A 17880-nucleotide genomic window follows, 5' to 3' on the forward strand; every position below is an offset into this window, starting at 1 on the left:
TTGCATGCATTCAGCCCTGTACGTGGAAAATTCCCATCAAGCAACTTGAGTTGAGGCAGTTCTAACACCTGGTACAGAGCGCCCTCCTATGGTTAAAACGGGTACCTGCAGCTGCTTCAGATCTTCAGTATGCCCTGTGAATGATGAAACCACTCAACGCCCCAATCCGTTTCATCGAGTAAAAAGGCGAGCATTAAAAACAGTAAGAGGGTGGAGGATAAAAGGCCTATATTGATTTCTGTTTTCTAATGCTGCAGCCACTGGGCAATAACCCTCATCATTCATTCATGAATTCAATCAAATTAATCCTGAACAGATGGCATGCAAGTCGATAGAGGAAAGTGTCCGAGACCAGCAGCTGAGTGTGTGAGCCAAGTGGGGTGATGTGCAGCCACTTCTATACCAGCTTATCATTTTGTTGAAGTGAGTGAATGTGCGTGCATATATATATATATATATATATATATATATATATATATATATATATATATATATATATATATAAAGATCTTTAAGGATGTCCAAGTCCAAGGACACGCAGTCGGTTTGGTTTCAGACATCTTATAATGAAACATGCTATATTTGCATCATAACTACGATGAGCCCTGTCCTTTGCCTCATCTTTAAATGAAAACAAATTTTAGAACCATTTAGGTTGACTATTACCTGCAAAGAAAGATATGAGGGGGCACTGTGCTTTTTTTCATCCGAGTAGTGCCTGTCGTCTTCCTCTCAGGCTTATAGCCCCAACAAGCTCCACCAATAAGGCAGGGCTGACTGTATATCTCACCTGACAAGAAAACTAAATGTCACAAAGCACCTTTGTTGCAGAGTATACTCAATATTTCATATGGCATGTAGTGGCTACACTAAAAGATGAGATGCAATAATGATTTAAATACGGGACTAAGAGTGCAAACACTCAGAGTGTCTCTTGTAGGGCTGCACTTTTTTTGCATTTGTTAAACACATAAAAACAAACGGGTGTCTAAAGAATGACCGAGTGAAAGAGAATAAAAGTTCACACCCAGCGAACTTACTCATCACAACACAGCTTTACTGTAAGAGGTTGGGTTGTGATGTGAGACAAGATACCATCTTAGATCTTGGATGTTATAACATCATGATGGGATGATAAATCCAAAATATCTTGTGAAAGCACCAATAGTCATGCCTACAATATTGTTGCACTATCAATATTAAGGTATTTGGTAAAAAAAAACAAACAACATTGTGATATTTAATGTTGTCTGTACCACCCAGTCCTACACTGTAATTATTCAGCTAGATACTATAAGGCCTTTTTTAACAGCACACATTCAGACTTGTTGAAGTATGAAAAGTTAAAGTGTCGGTGTCATTAATAAACTTTAACGAGGGCTGGTTTCTATCCAGGTGTCTAGTAAACCATGACGGTGTGACAATCCAATCTACGCAACATGCCCAATAAAAGGAGCATGAAGAAACTCTAGCAGCTAAATGGAATGCAGCCATCATCCATTTTATTATGTCCACCTGTGCTCTTCCTTTCACATGTCAAAACATCTGCAGTGAAACAGGATCATCGCAGCCAAGAAACAACATCAGAAAACAGGTTAAATATAACTTTCACACGGAGGACATTTTGACATGTCAGAACAAGCACAGGCGTAATTAATACCATTAATGATAACTTGTCTCTGCTAGTGCCCCAGTAAACCATTTCAGTAAGCAAACGGTTCCCGGGAAGTGGTGCATCTAAATCTTAATGTCTGCTGTGAGAAGGGTCTGCACAGCTGAAAACTGTGGATGAAACACTTTACACTCTGACGACAATGACTTCTGACTGCCACGGTTATGCGGGCGTCTATTTCTACTGGCAACGTTAAACCAACAGAGAGGAGAGCTGAACCACATTCTTGTGAGAGACAAGCCGGGAAAAGAAAGAAAACGAGAAGCTAACGAAGATGCAAAAAGCTGTATACATAATTTCTGAACTTGAATTCCATATGCAACTTATAAATATGTCACATTACAGCAGTGGGAAGGAGGGGAGGCTTGTTTACTCAACAGCATCATGTGATTACCAATCATCTCTATTCTTAGATCTTCTGATAGGAGCAGCACAGCAAATGCTTGAGGTAGAGATGGGAGTGCAAAGCAGGAGAACAGGACTATGATTATTTCATACACTCATTTGATAGCTTCTGTCTCTTTGATTCATGTGCCTTTCTAAGTGTGTTTCTCCCCTTCAAAAGGTGTTTTGCATCCTGCTGCATCACTTTGTTGCTTGAAACCTTTCTCACAATTGTATTAAAGACGGCTCAGTTCCATTAAGTGTCCCAGTAAGACATGACGGTGAACCAGCACGCATAAAAGCACGAGTTCCCCAAATTGTAGTGCAGCAGTCGTTACTACATCTGTGCTTTCCCCACACTGACAAGTCAAAATGTCTGCATTGAAAAAGGTCTGTTGTGTGGTCCGCTATGTTGCATCTCTCACATCCACCGCCCGGTGTCGAGGTGTGTGGGTGACGCAAACCGAGCCGAGAGACAGCTGTTCCTGGAAGGAAAAAAATGACATCATCTTATTACAAGGGAAATTATTGTTTTTGGGGGGAGGGGGTGGATTTGGTCTGATTCGGGATCATTTAAAGCCGACCCAGATTGGATCTGGTTCTGGACCCTGGCAGAAAATACTCAGACACTGCAGAGTGAGGCTCTTTGTAGTTGTGGGGTGCCAGTAGATTTCCACTGGAGGTTGTCAACTCAATACAGAAAAAGACAGTGTTTGTTCCACCACCTCCTTTAGTTTCACCTCTTCCCCTCTCTTGTCCCTGCATCAAAACGACCGTCGCTTCGCTACTTTCCTTTTTCTCCATCTCTTGTTCGACCTTCAATGCACAGCCATCATGTTTTGCCACATTCGCTTTTCCACTTTCGTTCCCACTCTTGCATATCCCTCCCTTTCTCCCCCTCAGTTCCTGAATAGCACGGCCAGAAATAATCGCAGACGAGCCAGTACCCCCACCCCCAAGCAGCAGTGCCAGCCAACCCACCCCATCATTGCACCTCATGCCACTGGTACCATGACGACTGCTTGTGCTGTGCAAAAGCCCATACCCAACACTAACCCATCCCTCCCTCTGTGCCAGGATAATAGAGCCTGCATGTTTTAGTGGAACACTCGTTGCAATGAAGACTGATGGTGCTTACAGGGAACAGATGAAAGAAAAACTAGTCTTCTTCCTCCTTCTATAGAAAAAGCATTTCGAAGGTGTTTGCACATCTACTAATGTGTACAAAAAATAAATAAAAGAAAATGGTGCATTTTATCATTTATTCAGGCTTACAACACGATTGACAGTGACCTAGTTGCACATTTCCCATATGCCCCCCTCCCCCCTCCCACCCCATCCCCCCTCCTTCCTAGTCTTCCCAAGTCTGCAGCCAGCAGCATGCTGCACTGGCTGGAAGGTGGGGGTCTGTCTATGTTGTTAGATGTCTGTGTTAGAAATGGCTTATAATATCCTGGCAAGAAAGAGGTTTGGGTGGAACATCAAGAAATTGTATGAAATACTTTTCTATTTTCACCAGTTTAAAAATCTAGAACTATTAGAGCTAGACAAGCTGATCAAATTATTATTTATCCAAACAGCTGGCGAGGGTTCCTTTTTTGGGATATCAGCCATGTATAAATGAAAGCCTGTTTATTGGTTAGCATTCATTATTTTGTTTTATACCTTAAATGCACATTGAGAAAACCCCTCACATATATTTTTATTTGCAGACATTTGTGGCACAAACATCCCCCTATAAATACATGTAGACAGCCAAGAGGAGTTAGTGATGACATGTTTTGCACCCCAACGTGGAAAAGCACCAGAAAAAAGGAGCTACAGGGCATCAAGGAGAAGCTCCATCCTTGGGCAGATTTCATCTCCAATATCAGCACCACCAATGCCCCCCCCCCCCCCCCAAAAAAAAAAAAGAGTGTTAAAAAGCCTTTAAATGGCCACGTATGATTGCAACATCAAGTTTCATCTAGCTTAGTCAAATTTAACATCCTACAGACTGCACACAAACACAGTGTCAGACAGCGCTCACTCCCACCCACCCCAGCTCCTATCAGCACTCCGTCCCACAGCTCTGCCCAGCTGGCCGGCAGCTGTAAATCCGCAGCTTTATTTCTCTATCACGTCCTCTATATCCATGGAGCCTTTCACTGTACAGTTACTGTGCCAAAGGTCACTGCCTGCTACTGCGGCTGCTGCCCCCCTCCACCATGCAATTTGTCTGACCTGGTTGGAGCAGAGATTGCCCATAATCCAGCAGATCTGTCCACAGACCACAGGGGCCTCTCTCCATGGGTCCTCACTTTTATTTACACAGTAAGCACAGGAAGCCCGGAGAGGACCGTTTCACACAAACACACACACATGCATACACTCACAAAGACCAGTACATCAGGTATCGACACACATTCATGCACAAAGGCGAATAAAGAGGATCAGGACAGAACTATCCGTCACTGTGACAGAAACTTTAACGATTTGCTGAATTCCACCTTTTATAAGTGGACATTGGCTCTGGATTCTCAGAAGAGCCACATTCTGTCTGTGCACCCTCCTGTCTGTCAAGGCTGATGAGTAAAGTTTGTTTATATGGACTGACCAAAAGGCATGCCACCACTGAGCTTACACGGACAACAAGCCTTCACAGAACAAACCTAAATCAACAATCCATCTCAAATTATGTAACAGAATCTCAAATAATTCAAAGCACAAGCTACCAGCAACACCAAACCCTCAGAAGTTGTGCAGTAGGTGCTAGAGCTGCATTCAGCACTGTGTTTGTTTAATTATAAACAATATACAATATAATATAACATGATATAATAACAATATATATTGACACACAAGTTCTATGAGGGCCTGACGCAAGTTTCCCACGTGTTCTGGGTTATTCTGGGAGGAGGCCAAAACCACAAAGCCATTTCACTTAATTAATCATACATAGGTGTTTATTACAGGGGCTGCTTAGTCAATCTTAATGCCCATTATAAGACCAATAGGTATGTGTAAAAGAGGCGCAGCAAAAGCTTCAAACATCGACTGCCGTGCCTTCTCTTAACAGAAAGATACTGCAGACAGACTCGGCCCACAAACTGTGTTGGATTCTCCGTTTTCAGTAGCGAAAGCTGCAAACTCTGGGTCCGTTAAATACATTTTTAATCTAATTCCCAACTTGCGACTGAATTTTTTCATTAAAAAAAAAAAAAAATTTCCTCTTTTTTAAAACATCAGCAAAATACAAAAGTATTATAATAAATATAAACGTAAAACAAGACTATTCTGAATTCCTAAAAAGGCCACGACTACACATTATAATCTGCAGCTTTCCACGGCACTAGTTGAAAGAAATTCTGAAATGGTCTGGGCTGCATTGCCAATGAACGCATGTACTGAGACCTAGACTGACTCAAATTCAAAGAGACACAAAGTCCACTTGGTATTTAATGCATGTTCTTGACTTCATCTGCGGATTTCCTTCATCTCTTCGTTCCTGCGGGCCGCCGACGTGGACAAAGTCTCTGGGATCTGAGCAGCACCAGCTTGCAGCACAAGAACAGGTTGATCTTTTGAGAGTAGCTCTTAATTCAAGTAGGGGGGGTAGAGGGCTAACACAATGGTGTAATTACATAACACAAAGAAACCCCTCTCTGTCTCCGTCTCTGTCCAGCCGCCCAAGAATGGGTTTCCATTCATCCAGCGAGGGAACATGGTGACCGGAGAGAGTCGGCTGATGGAGTCTGCCCACCCCTTTTATCGACTCAGAACAAACACTTACCGTTGTTTTTCTTGACTTGTGTTCGTGTGTTTGGTACATTTGTCTGTGCACATCTTTACCTTTATGAATTAGATCATGAAAGTTCAGTGCGGTCAATCCCTCTCATAAGCCCCAGGATGACCCTCTGACAGCATCTGCTCACGTCAGCCAGGATTGCACGGGTAAGCGACTTTGACCCTCTTTTACCCCAGCAGACCTTTACACAAGGATGGTTTATGGGAACCTGACCCCTCCCTGCGCACATGCTACCCTATTTTCACCCGCGACCCTGTAACCCCCGACCCCTGCGACTTAGCCATATGAGGGCAACATAACATCTCAAATCACAGTTGTTCTACATCTTCACACAGGGTGCCTGGAAGAACAAACAACGACTCAGATTGCATAAAAAAAAAAGACAAGTGAGGCAACTATAAAAGACAAAAGAAGGACCCGTGGCCTCAGATGAGAGATGTAACTGAATCTCGGTTTTGACATACTCAACTAGTCAGGTCTACAAAAAGAGTGGCAGCTGGAGCAAAACAAAGATCCTCGTCCAAGACTAGCGTGTGTTTTAAAATGTCGGACTACCAGCACACTTGATATTTTGGTGAAAACACTTATTGATGAGAAGATCGAACCCACTCTCATTATCTGTCAATTAATTATAAGGCTCGCAGCGATTAGCTGGTTATCTTTGCGTCGCACAAAGTCTGACAACACAGGGAAATGGCTAGCCTGCTTCTGTTTCGAATAAAGTATTTAAAACAAAATGGAACAATGAATGTAAAATAAACACTGGACCTTACTGGGAAATAGTCAGATAACCATTGCAAAACCAGAAAGGAATTTTTGACAGGGTTTAAACAAATGATTTCACAACCATGTTAATTAGTGAGCTTTAGAGGTGTCGTTAGGCTGCTGGCAATAAGTGGTTTCAATGTTCTTATCCAACTATCAGCATCTGGCTATCAGCAAGGAAGTGAGTATGGGTATTTCCCATAATGTCAGACTATTCCCTTAAGACATGCACACATAATCTTAATGCATAAGCATTATTATTCATGTCTGTCATTGGATGTTTTTCATGCCACACCCACAGACAAGGGAATATTTCTTCCTTATTATGCACAAAATGGATGTGCGCATTGGGGCCGCAAACTAGAAAATTGCTCCAAGCCACAGTTTTGTGAGCCATGAGGGTATTATGGTACATTATTCTCACCAAACAGGAGGCCTTCCTCTTGCAGAGGACACGAGAAAAAGACTGTCTGCGCTTTCAAAGATTTTGTCTTTAATTCCAGCAGATCCGTTGGAATTAGAGGTCTGTCTGAGCCGGGGCCCCATCCCATCCCTGACTACGTGAGAAAGAGGGGTGTGTGTGTGTGTGTGTGTGTGTGTGTGTGTGTGTGTGTGTGTGTGTGTGTGTGTGTGTGTGTGTGTGTGTGTGAAGAAAGGCCTACATTTTCTTTAGAATCCCACCATCAAGGTTACAGGGAGGTGAGCTTTGACAGGGTTCAGTGCTAAGGTCTACGTGTACGTGTGTGCGTGTGCGTGTGTGTGTGTGTGTGTGTGTGTGTGTGTCAGGGGAGGGTCTTCAACCGTGGGACCACAACGACATGAGCTACCACATTGGGCTCATAAATGATGCCTTTGGAAAGCCCTCTGCAAATACAGCTTAGCATAATTCACAAATACCAGACGGTGTGTACTATGATGCACTACTAAACCCGCAAAGCAGCTTTCTCCCTCTCTCATCTCTCCACCGTCTTCCAAAAACACTTCCGCACAAACGGGAATTAATGCCACGGACTAACAGACTATTTCCTCAACAAACAAATGTGTCAGGTCATCAAAAGTTGTTGGGTTTAGTTTCTGTTTGTTATTACATGTCTCATTAAGTGGAACAGGCCGCTACTAATGCCGCAGCAAAACTGGCATGAGTCCAATATTTAGTTCTCCACTAGTAAATAATGACCAAATGCATTAAATCCAAAAGGATTTAATCTACTAAAGGCATCTACTTCTTTAGAATTGAATTAAGTGTTAGCAGAGATTAAAAAAAAAAAAAAGGTGAGGATCACGCTGTGAAATCATTGAAATGAATCCAAAATAAAACACAACCTCATTATCAGCACAAAACTACATGGCATACTGATGATGCTGGAACATAATAATAATAATAATAATAATAATAATAATAATAATTATGTCTGCAGATGGTTGAACAGCCTTGGCCCTTCAGCCAGCCGCCATTCCTACATGTTTATACCCCTCCACTCATTAATAACCGACGGAGGTCGTTTACACATGCTACACGGCAAATCAACAACATCTGCAGCAAAACATAGTTCAAGTACCAAAAGCAACGAGAGACTATCAATTTTGCTGAAAAAGCTTTAGTAAAAAAAACTGAAATGTTGGGCGTGATATTTGTGTGATGTTGATCATGAAGGGTTTTATTGAGTATTTTGAGTAAATACAGTTTAGCTCTCACAGATTACCCACATGTGTGCTGTGTATTTAGAAGTAGAGCTCACTGTGTGGTTGTGGAAAGAATCTATCTATAATGGGAATATCAAATTGAAAGATTTGAAATAAAGCCATGTGTCATGTGCCCAAGAAACATATTAAGACCTAATTATTGTACTTTAATCAGTGTTATATTTGGCAGTAGTGGCATATATAAGCAACTGCTTAAACTGCTCCAAAGTTAACTGGCATTTGTGTTCACCGATTTGGTCCGTGTGTGGCGACAGTATGACGTTGGAGCCTTTATATTAATTGTAAGACATTTATACCAACTACAAAACACGTGAACTTTGATTGTGATGGAAAAGGTGTTGGAAAGATATTACAGATATAGAAAAGACTTTCAACTTTGTGCATTAACCATGTGATGTTTGAGTAATCTTAAATTAAATCATAACTCGTAATAAAGAAATAACTACAGTTGTTGTAATTAAATTGCAGTGGATTACATTTTGGTTTGCATGTACACAGGCTTTTCTAGACCGTCCTCCCTTAAAATACATCGAGGTCGTCTGTGCAAGCATTTGAGTATGACCCATATTCACATTTATTATGGCCTTTAGTTGTCATAGTAACTATTATGGGACCAAAAGGGGAAGTCTGGTGACGTATAATAAAAAGTGACAAAGTCGCTGTTTGTCTCCTCTATGAAAACAAAAGTCAACAATATTTTAACTTGCACACATAAGTGAACTTCCATAACATATTTGACCAACATCAGATGCACAGTGTAATCTGGGTCACGTACTTAATGGAAAAAAAATGTACTCATTTAACCCAAACCATGATCCTTTCCTAAACCGAACACCGTAGTTTTAATGCCTAAACCTAACCAAACCAAACTGTGACCGTTTCACAATGTAAACCACGTGTTACCATGACAACGAAGGTACACCTGTCACTGGTATGCTCCACCGGTCATGTATGTCATTTTGGCAAATGACCCATTCCCGTGTAAGTATGGGGGTGTGTTGGTTCTATTTAGAGCAGTGAAAACCATCATGCATGTTGTTTTGGGAGTCACTGGAAATTGACCTTTTCATCTTCATCTTCATCTTCAGACTCTAAGGTCTAATTAATCTAGAAGGTGGTTCAACAGTAAGACCGGTAAATCTTTGGCTCTTGTAGTGTTTAAGTGTTAATGAGTTCATGGTCTCTCACCGTGTCACTGACTGTAATCCACTTGACAAAACATGCATTAGTCTTGGTGAGCTTTTCAGTGAACCACAATATTTGCAATGCTTATGAAGAGGTGAAGAGAGCAGGATGGCAGATGGCGGCAGAACAATACAATAAACACGCAGCAACATAGTACAAAAAGCTCACCGGGGTGTCATTATAAATCGTATGAATCTCCTACCTGGACAGCCTGCAGAAGCTGAATGCATCGCTTCCTGACGTCTTCAAAAGGACACCGTTTGGAGAGCATGAGAAGGTGAGCCAGGATGTCATTCAGGTCACTGTTGGCAGGACTCGCAGAGGCCGGGCGCGGGGGAGCCAACGCTTGTAAGGGCCCGATAGCCTCCACTTTCCTCATGATCTCCTGGCAGATGTTCTCCATTGCTTCAGTTCTGGAGCTGGCATCCCGGCTGCCCAGCCTGTCCCATCGCCCCACAGACTCCTGATCCTGCACCGCCATGGTTTTGTGTCAGACTAGTGTTTGTGTTGTTTCACAACAGGCTACGGATAAATAACACATGAAACAAGTTTACATCACATAATTATGCCAATGGTGAGTAACATATCATGTCATGTAACATATACAGCCTTCGAGGAATTAAGAGCCCAATGTTAACTTTCACAGATACATTCAGCACATTCATCAGCCGATTCTTTAATTTGGACAGAATTGCAATTGGCGTACTGTCATTGTTAATTTGTACTGAGAAGTTTGCTTGTTTATGTATTCGTGAACTGTCCAAATACTTGGGGTGGGAAATAGACATAAATCCTCAATTTATTCATGTATATTTATGTCACAATATATATATTGTGATAAAGTATACTATAATAAACAGGCTGGAATGTCTGTTTTTGAACAATCCAGCATATTAAATGCTTGATAAATTAAAGACTTTCCTAACAATAATGCTGCAAAAATCAGTACATCCTTAATATATAATCTCACAATATAGTTCATCACAGGAACTGACCCTTCTCAGTAAGTATCTTGCTTGTAATTCCTAAAAAAAAAAAAAAAAAGAAAGAAAAAAAAGATGATTTCAGAGATTTCCACCAAAAATGTGCATGTGATGCCTGGTTTAATTTTATTATTTTTTTTAAAGGGAAAAAATTTTACCCAATTTCTTACTGTAGCGATAGGAGCATGGGGGATTTAAAACGATATCATTCTTAAAATCCTTTACCAGTAACTTATTAATTGCATTATTGTGATATTGGGTCTGTTACTAACTTCGAAGAAAAAAAAATACATAATTTAGATAAAGACTCGCTGCAACCTGGCAATTAAAGTGTTGCATTGCTTCTGAAAAAGAAAACGTTGGTTTGTGGTACTTTTTTTTATTATTATTATTCAGGCCTAAATATTAATCTAACATATCGTGATTAAACACGCAAACATAGAGCATGTCAGTGAAGTCCATTCAATCTCTCCTTGCAAGGCTCTGCCTTTCGTGATAAGGCTTTCAAGCTGCCCGCAACAAAGACACCAGTGAAGAACCAACAGAACCGCAGTAAAAACATCAAAAAGGCTTTTCCACACACCAACCTTTCACCGTGGGCCCAAAAGAAACGGTGTCATTGTCAAATACTCACTTTATCCACATTCTTTGGTGCAGGTCTTCTGCTGCCGGATGCCTTTTCTCAGCACTGCCAGCAGTCCCGGGTAGACACCAGAGGAGGCAACAATTTGAGGGTAAACACTTGATTGGCAGAACGGATTGGCCAATGAGAGCGAGTCTGAGCGCTGTCAAGGGCGGGTCCATACCGATTCTGAAAAATGATTGGTCAAATAAGGAGGTCCTGCTCACGGAGGGAGGATTTGTGGGAATTGTATGCTTTTTGCTCAATGTTTGTTTTGGGGGAAACCTCTTCAAGACTACATTTCCCTTTATACATTTCGTAGGCAGCAGCAACCCCCCTTTCTCTTGTTTATCAGAAATAAACTGAGACAGGCAGAAAAACAGAGAGGAGAGCGAAAGGTGGAGATGTTTGTTAAACTGCCAAACTGAACTCTGAAACGGCCAATGCTACTGAGATGAGCACAGAAATATACATTTCAACATGAGAACATTGTCATGTGGCATTCTCATGTGCAAAGATATGCAAATCTGTATTTGGGATTTAGGTGTTGTTGCAAACGAAAAACTACATAAAATACGTGGAAGACATGTTGTGCATTACTGCAGTGAGTCACTTTCCTACATTAAACCCAAGTCACCAAAAAAATAGAAACAAATGAACAAATGTCTTTAAAAATGTTCAATGTAGTGCACATCTTCATACAACATAATACATTCCAGATACCTATTTTGCAGATTACAAAGCGATTTTTTTTTTTCTTCCCTAAAGTAAACTTGGGCCTTCATCAAGTCTTGGAGGAATAACGTTGAGTGAATCACAATAATCAAGACCACTGAGGACACTGAGGTCGAGTCCTCTGTATTTTGGAGGATGTGTGTGTGGCTGAAAGAAAATGGTCACAAACAAACAAAATTAGAAGTATTATACACATCACCATCACATTGTTTTTTCATAACTTTGCATGAACCAAATTTTGGTCAAATATATGTTTAAAAAAAGCTTTTATAAACAGTCATTTACATTTGTTTGTTGTCCTTTAGTGTCTATTTTAAGTAGTTGTAGTCATCTTTACAGTAAGACCTTCCAACAGGAAATGTTAATGTTTGCAGAAATAGCAAAATTGCCAACATGTAAATATCTATTAAATGCCTTTGAACGACTGTTTATTGTAGATTTTCATTATTTCAACATTTGTATTGTACTAACTTTGAATGTGGAGTGAGTTTTGGCCTTTTACTGTTTTGGGGAGGGGGTAAGCAGGCAAAAATAAGCCAGCTATTCTTATGTTTTACCTTCCTGTTATCTGCATTGTATTAAATTGTAAAATGGTGTTTTCGTGACAAAACCTCCATCAGACGTATTTATTTATTTATTTATTAATCTTGAAGTACATTGAAATGTCTGGAACCGTCTTTGGAGGTGGAGGAGGACGCAGTGCGCAGGCGGAACCAAAGAGGAGGGAAGTTTAAAAAGTCCGGACCGCCTGGTGGCGACAGGACAACCGAAGTCCGTCAAACCAGCCACGTAACATCATTTGCGACTCGCATAAGCAGTCTGAACGCGTTGGAGATGCTCATATGATTAGTTTCGAGACCATTCTCATCCTCTATGTCGCAGAATGGAAACGTACCACGACAAGGTAACTTTCAAAAACAAGCTTTTTTTTTTTTTTTTTTTTTTTTTTGCATTGTTTACTTTCGCCAAGTTGCCGTTAGGCTGCACGCGAGCCGATGTCCGTTAGTTGCACCATTTTCACAATTTCTACTGAAATCTTTTCCTCGCGTCTGTAGGTTTTAGACTCACCCTCCAAAAACAGTTACATCGGGAGCTATTACCAGCCGCCAGACAGCGTACGACCAATATCGAGACCGCTGGAGCTCCCTGCGCACTCATCCGCCGGCCCGCGGGCGGCCGGCCACTGGGTGTCCCACACCAAGCCTGCGATTGACAGCAAAGGTGAGGATTAAGCATTACCTCGAGCGTCAAACTTCACACGGTGTTTTATTCATGGACACCCGCTGGTCTCGTCAACTTGTCTTCCAGCTGTTGTTGAGGCGCTGAAGACCCTGCAGGAGAAAATCAGGCAGCTGGAGCTGGAGAGGAAGCAAGCTGAGAAGAGCTACCAGCAGTTCTTCCATGATGCTCAGGCTCATCGTCAGGTCACCGCATCCTCCAGTCAAACAGCAGCCAGCCGGCCTGAGACCAACAACTCTACCAGGAAAGGTAAGTGATAAAGAGTGTGAAGAGAGGCCGCTGCACTTCACGGGGGATCTTGGACATATTTTCTTAAACGCCATGAAAACACAAATTATTTCCTGTTCATGTTTTTAATAGTTGTGCCTGTGTTTATGATAGCAGAGCTGGACTTCAAACTTCAGGCTGCAGAGGCTCGCTGCAACGTGCTCGAGAAGCAGCTGAACTACATGAGGAAAATGGTTGAAAATGCCAAGAAGGACAGAAATGCTCTGAAGGAAAATCAGGTATCCCAGAAGGGAAAATTGCAAAACAAAAAGTCATTAAATATTTTTTTTAAATTTAATTTTAACATTTATTTAAATTTACTATTTAATTCCAATATTATTTAACTGCTATTGTAGTCTAGAAAAAGGTTTCAGTGTTTTCTAAATTAAATTATTGTTTCTCAAGAGTGATAGTGATATTTACTCTTGTTTTTCACTCTGGTTTCTGTTTTTTTTCTCTTTCTATCATCTCTGGATGCAAGTGGCATAAGTGCATGTTACTTAACAGCCAAACAATCTCGCTCTCCCTTCCTCACTAGGTTTCACTGCAGAACAAGCAGTCAAGCTCAAACAACCAAACTCAGAGGGAGAAGCTGGAAAACCTCGAATCAGAGTGTCTCAAACTGAGCAGAACCCAAACTGTGGCAGAGGTAACTCAAAGTTTCCCAATGCATTAAAATGTCCAATAACAATCTTATCCTCAATTCATTAAGTGTCGATACTCATCTACACAAGATGAGCTATAAATTCATTACAGCAGTGTAAGTTGACTGTGATAAACTTTCAGATGAAGCTTGCCATTCTGGAGCAGAGACTATTGAAAGAAGAGCATGAGCGTAAACTTGTGCAGGAGAAGGCGAATGAGGTCAGTCAAAGTCAATCACTCATTTACAGAAATTTTGAATCACCCTGGTGACATTAGACCAAACTTTTTCCACTTTCCAATTTCTTTACAAACTTAAACACAATCAAGAATAAATAAAAAAGAAACATAAACTAATCAAATAATGTTATTTGTTGTGGTTTAAAGATATATATTTTTTTGTATTTTGCTTTTATGGGACAGAGAAGTGAAGAGGTAGACAGGAAATATGGGTGATGTTGTGATTGTGTGGCATGTAAAATGCAAAATGTTGAAAAACTGTTTCTTTATGGTAGTTGTATTTTTATCACTTCATACAGTCACTAGGGTTCTCTTACCCTTTAGTTTTTAAGTGATATGCATCACAACACCCAGACAAATTCCTTGTATGTAAAAACGTACTTGGCAATAAGTCTAATTCAGATTTGCTCTGTAAACGGGATATTCTTCGCATGTCCACAGCTGCAGAGGGAGCTGGATGTCAACCTTCAACTGTCTGTGTCAACTGCTGAAGAGACAAAGCCAAAGAAGAAAACAAAAAAGAACATGAAGGTACTTTTTTTCTTAATAAAACTGATTAACTGCTGGTTTTAAGAAAACAATTTGTTAGACCGTAGTAGAGATGACAGCTGTCTTCTTCCTCAGAAAACCTCTAAACAGAGTGAGCTGCCATTAGGCAGCCCGAGACACCAAAAAATGCCGTTTGTTGCAGGAACAGTAAGTCCTTTCTAATGCTGAAAAAACCAAGTATTTTTTAACTGTTTTTTTTAATGTGATTCCTTCTGACTGATTTCCCCCGTACTCGTCACAGTCGACCAGCCCAAGCCATTCAGTCCACGCCAACGTACAAAGTATCCTTCACATGATGAAGCACCACCAGCCCCAGCTGTGTGAACAAGTGAGCGCTCTGCACAGGTTTGGTTGTGCGGCCAAGAAGAGCCTCCAAAAGGAGTTTTGCCAGAAGCCCGACAGCCTCCCTGTGGATCAGTCGCTGAGCTCGCTGTCCGACCTGCTCTTAGCTCTGCAGGATGAGCTCGGACAGATGAGCTTGTAAGTCAGCTTCTTTTTCTTTCTTTTTTTTTTTTTATAGTTTTCTTTTAACATTTAAAAACCTTTGCGCATGAATGTTTTTGTCAGTGCGCATCAGGAGTTGCTGCATCAGATAGATGCTACCCATAATCAGGAGCAGAGGCAGGACTTGGAGAGAGAACTGGAGTGGCTGGTCGGCAGAATGGAGGAGAAGGGAGCTCAGATCACGAAGCTACGCAAACACCAGCGGACGGTATGTGAACCAGAACTCAGCGCAACCAAAACGTTTGATTGTAAAGATGCCCAGTGATGCAATTTCTTAACTCATTAAGGAACTTTATGAACATATAAAAGTGTTTTTCAGTTAAGGACGAGTGATCATTTTAATAATTTCCAACTGGGTAATTGTACCTTCTTTTTTTTTATGGAAAAGCCACATAAGGCACAAATGATCAATATCTACTTTAAAATGTCTGTAGAGGATCTATAAGTATGTCCCTCTTCTGTTATAACGTAATCAGCTGATCTTCATCGCCAGTCGTGTTGGTTGGTGTCTGATATTTCTTGTCTTCTGCCCCTCTGCAGGTCCACAAACTGACCCAGAGCCACTCATGTGCTGAAGAACATACAGCAGCCAAGAGAGGGATCAAGCCACCCGTTCCTTCTCCTGTTAAAGATAAACAGAAAGGAAAGAAAGGTCCAACGACGCAAAACAACCTGCAGCTCCTCAGAGAGACCAGGAAGTTCAGGAGCAGCCTGAAACAGGATGACCTCTCGTGGGAAACGTGAGGTTCTCTGTGTGCAGGCTTTGATGCTACAGCTGGATGAAGACTCCCCTCGGCGCAGCCTGTTTTTCCATCTCTTCAAAACACCCTGTGGCCCATTTTCAGCAACAAATCAAAGAGAGAATAAAGTGTTTTACATAGAACCTAATGTTATGAGTAAACCTATCAAGCAGCGGGTGATTTAGATGATGTGTTGCACATACAGCATCTTTCACAGGTATAGCTTATGAAACACGACCTTAAAATGATGTAAATGAAGTACGTTTCATTAAGTTGATCTAAGTTCAGATAAAGCAGAGTTGAATGATTTTTAAGTAATTCATTTTTTAATTTTTAATAAAGATAATCCTCTACATACTGTATTTTATTTTTCTTCATATTTTACATCTATCAGGTGTTTATCACCTACTTTTGTTGGGACTTCACACAAGCAACCACTGGATGGCAGTGCTTAGCCTGTGTCTGTATACAAGTCTAAGGGCTTTTGACAAGTAATGCCAATGTCTAAAAATGATATTTAGCTTTGTAATGTTGCATATTTAACTACTGTCTTGAGCAGTCTATAATGTAGAAGGACCAAATGCTCTGTGAACTGTTACAGCAGTTCCAGACAGCTGAGTAAATGTAACCCTGACCACAGGTCAAAAAGGATGTGGCTTTTTAGCTCTGCGCGCAGGAGGAGCTGCTTTCTAACCACAGAGTTTTTCAATTTCACAAACCAAAAGAGCTCTTCTCTCCTCAATTCAACTATGAAAGCTGTTGCACATCTAAATTGTATGTGGGTCAGATGACGGGACGCATTTCTTGCGCGCCTGACACTTTTATATCAGCCGTTTATTGCGAGTCAGGCACCCTTTATGGCATATGACATGTGAAGCTGCCTCATAACATTCCTGAAATGATGCTTGTTATCGGAGCTCGGTCAACTTTATTATAATTTGGTCATCAGGTCACATTTTTGATTCACAAGAAGCATGTTTGACTCAATATCAGTCCCTCCCTACACCACAAGCAGCTGAAGGAGCTGCTCTACATACGTCATAGTTACACATAAGCACAAAAAAAGGGATGACTGTTATTGTTTGTTTCCGCATTCAGTTTATTATGTAGCTGACATTGCTTGGTTCTGGTATTCTAGGCATGAGAGTTCACTGCATGGCTAAATGGACTGAGCTGGTGTTTGCGAGAGAGCCTAAACCTAATGCATTGTTTCTCTGTGCTTCCATATTAGATTACAGAGCATGACTGGACACGACAATCAGGTTAGCCAAGGCAAGTCAAGATCCCTCCATGCCCACAGATACAGCATCTCTGTCCACTCCTCGCCTCTCCTGACCCTGCAACTTTGAAACCTTGTTACTGCACACTCCTCCTTTTGTCTGACTGGCAGTGGTGTGTTCAGAGGCATTTCTCCATGTATGTGTGTGTGTGTGTTTGTGTTTGTGTGTGTGACAGGGATGTCTACAAACAGTTTCAAGTCCATCGTTTTATCAAGATGGACTTGATAAAGTGTGGCACACAAACATGAACAACTTGTCCTAAAAATCTATCTCTTTGAGGTTTTGAAATGTTCTCAGGACAAATTGTAAATTACCAGTGAGGATACGCGTTTGCTAGTCAGCAAAAAGTTGGCCGACAAAAGGATTTTCCACTTCCTAGTGAAAGGCCATTACGAGATGTTCTTGACAGAGCGGCACGAGCTCGGCTGCCAGTGCCGGTGCAGAGTAAGTACAGGGTTGCTGATTGCTTTTAATGGAAACACAAGAGACAAATTGTGGTGAGGTCCAAAAAAACATTCTCCGAAACCTCTCGTTGGTTCTGGGAAACTCTGCCAGCTGGGGACTCTGGGTCACTGGAAGAAT

The 17880-nt window shown here is 41.3% G+C and overlaps 2 protein-coding genes across 4 annotated transcripts in view; one reads left to right on the forward strand and one right to left on the reverse strand.

Annotated features, from left to right (window-relative positions):
• The window catches only part of sesn1 (sestrin 1), a 52159-nt gene extending 40961 nt beyond the window's left edge, over positions 1-11198 (reverse strand). The window contains exons 1-2 of the mRNA XM_069158154.1: positions 11115-11198; positions 9700-10019 (exon numbers count right to left, since the gene is read on the reverse strand). Coding sequence (XP_069014255.1) covers positions 9700-9978 — 279 coding nt within the window. The 5' untranslated portion in view covers positions 9979-10019; positions 11115-11198. The remainder of the gene's footprint in view (positions 1-9699; positions 10020-11114) is intronic.
• A 1389-nt stretch (positions 11199-12587) lies between these two features.
• Positions 12588-16371, forward strand: cep57l1 (centrosomal protein 57, like 1). Of its 3 annotated transcripts, none has more exons than XM_069158159.1 (11): positions 12588-12741; positions 12893-13058; positions 13146-13325; positions 13461-13582; positions 13882-13992; positions 14130-14207; positions 14667-14756; positions 14850-14921; positions 15016-15254; positions 15342-15486; positions 15819-16371. In XM_069158159.1, exons 1-11 carry the CDS (start codon positions 12721-12723, stop codon positions 16020-16022), a joined length of 1428 nt encoding a protein of 475 aa, XP_069014260.1. In that variant the 5' UTR covers positions 12588-12720; the 3' UTR covers positions 16023-16371. The 3 variants fall into 3 exon arrangements, with proteins under 3 accessions (XP_069014260.1, XP_069014261.1, XP_069014259.1); XM_069158158.1 differs by having other exon boundaries at positions 12589-12741; positions 13458-13582; XM_069158160.1 differs by lacking the exon at positions 14850-14921 and having other exon boundaries at positions 13458-13582.
• The last annotated feature ends 1509 nt before the right edge of the window (positions 16372-17880 follow it).

The sequence above is a fragment of the Embiotoca jacksoni genome, unplaced genomic scaffold, assembly GCF_022577435.1.
Source record: "Embiotoca jacksoni isolate LCO1_2020_lvr unplaced genomic scaffold, fEmbJac1.0.p SCAF_23, whole genome shotgun sequence".
Taxonomy (NCBI): domain Eukaryota; kingdom Metazoa; phylum Chordata; class Actinopteri; family Embiotocidae; genus Embiotoca; species Embiotoca jacksoni.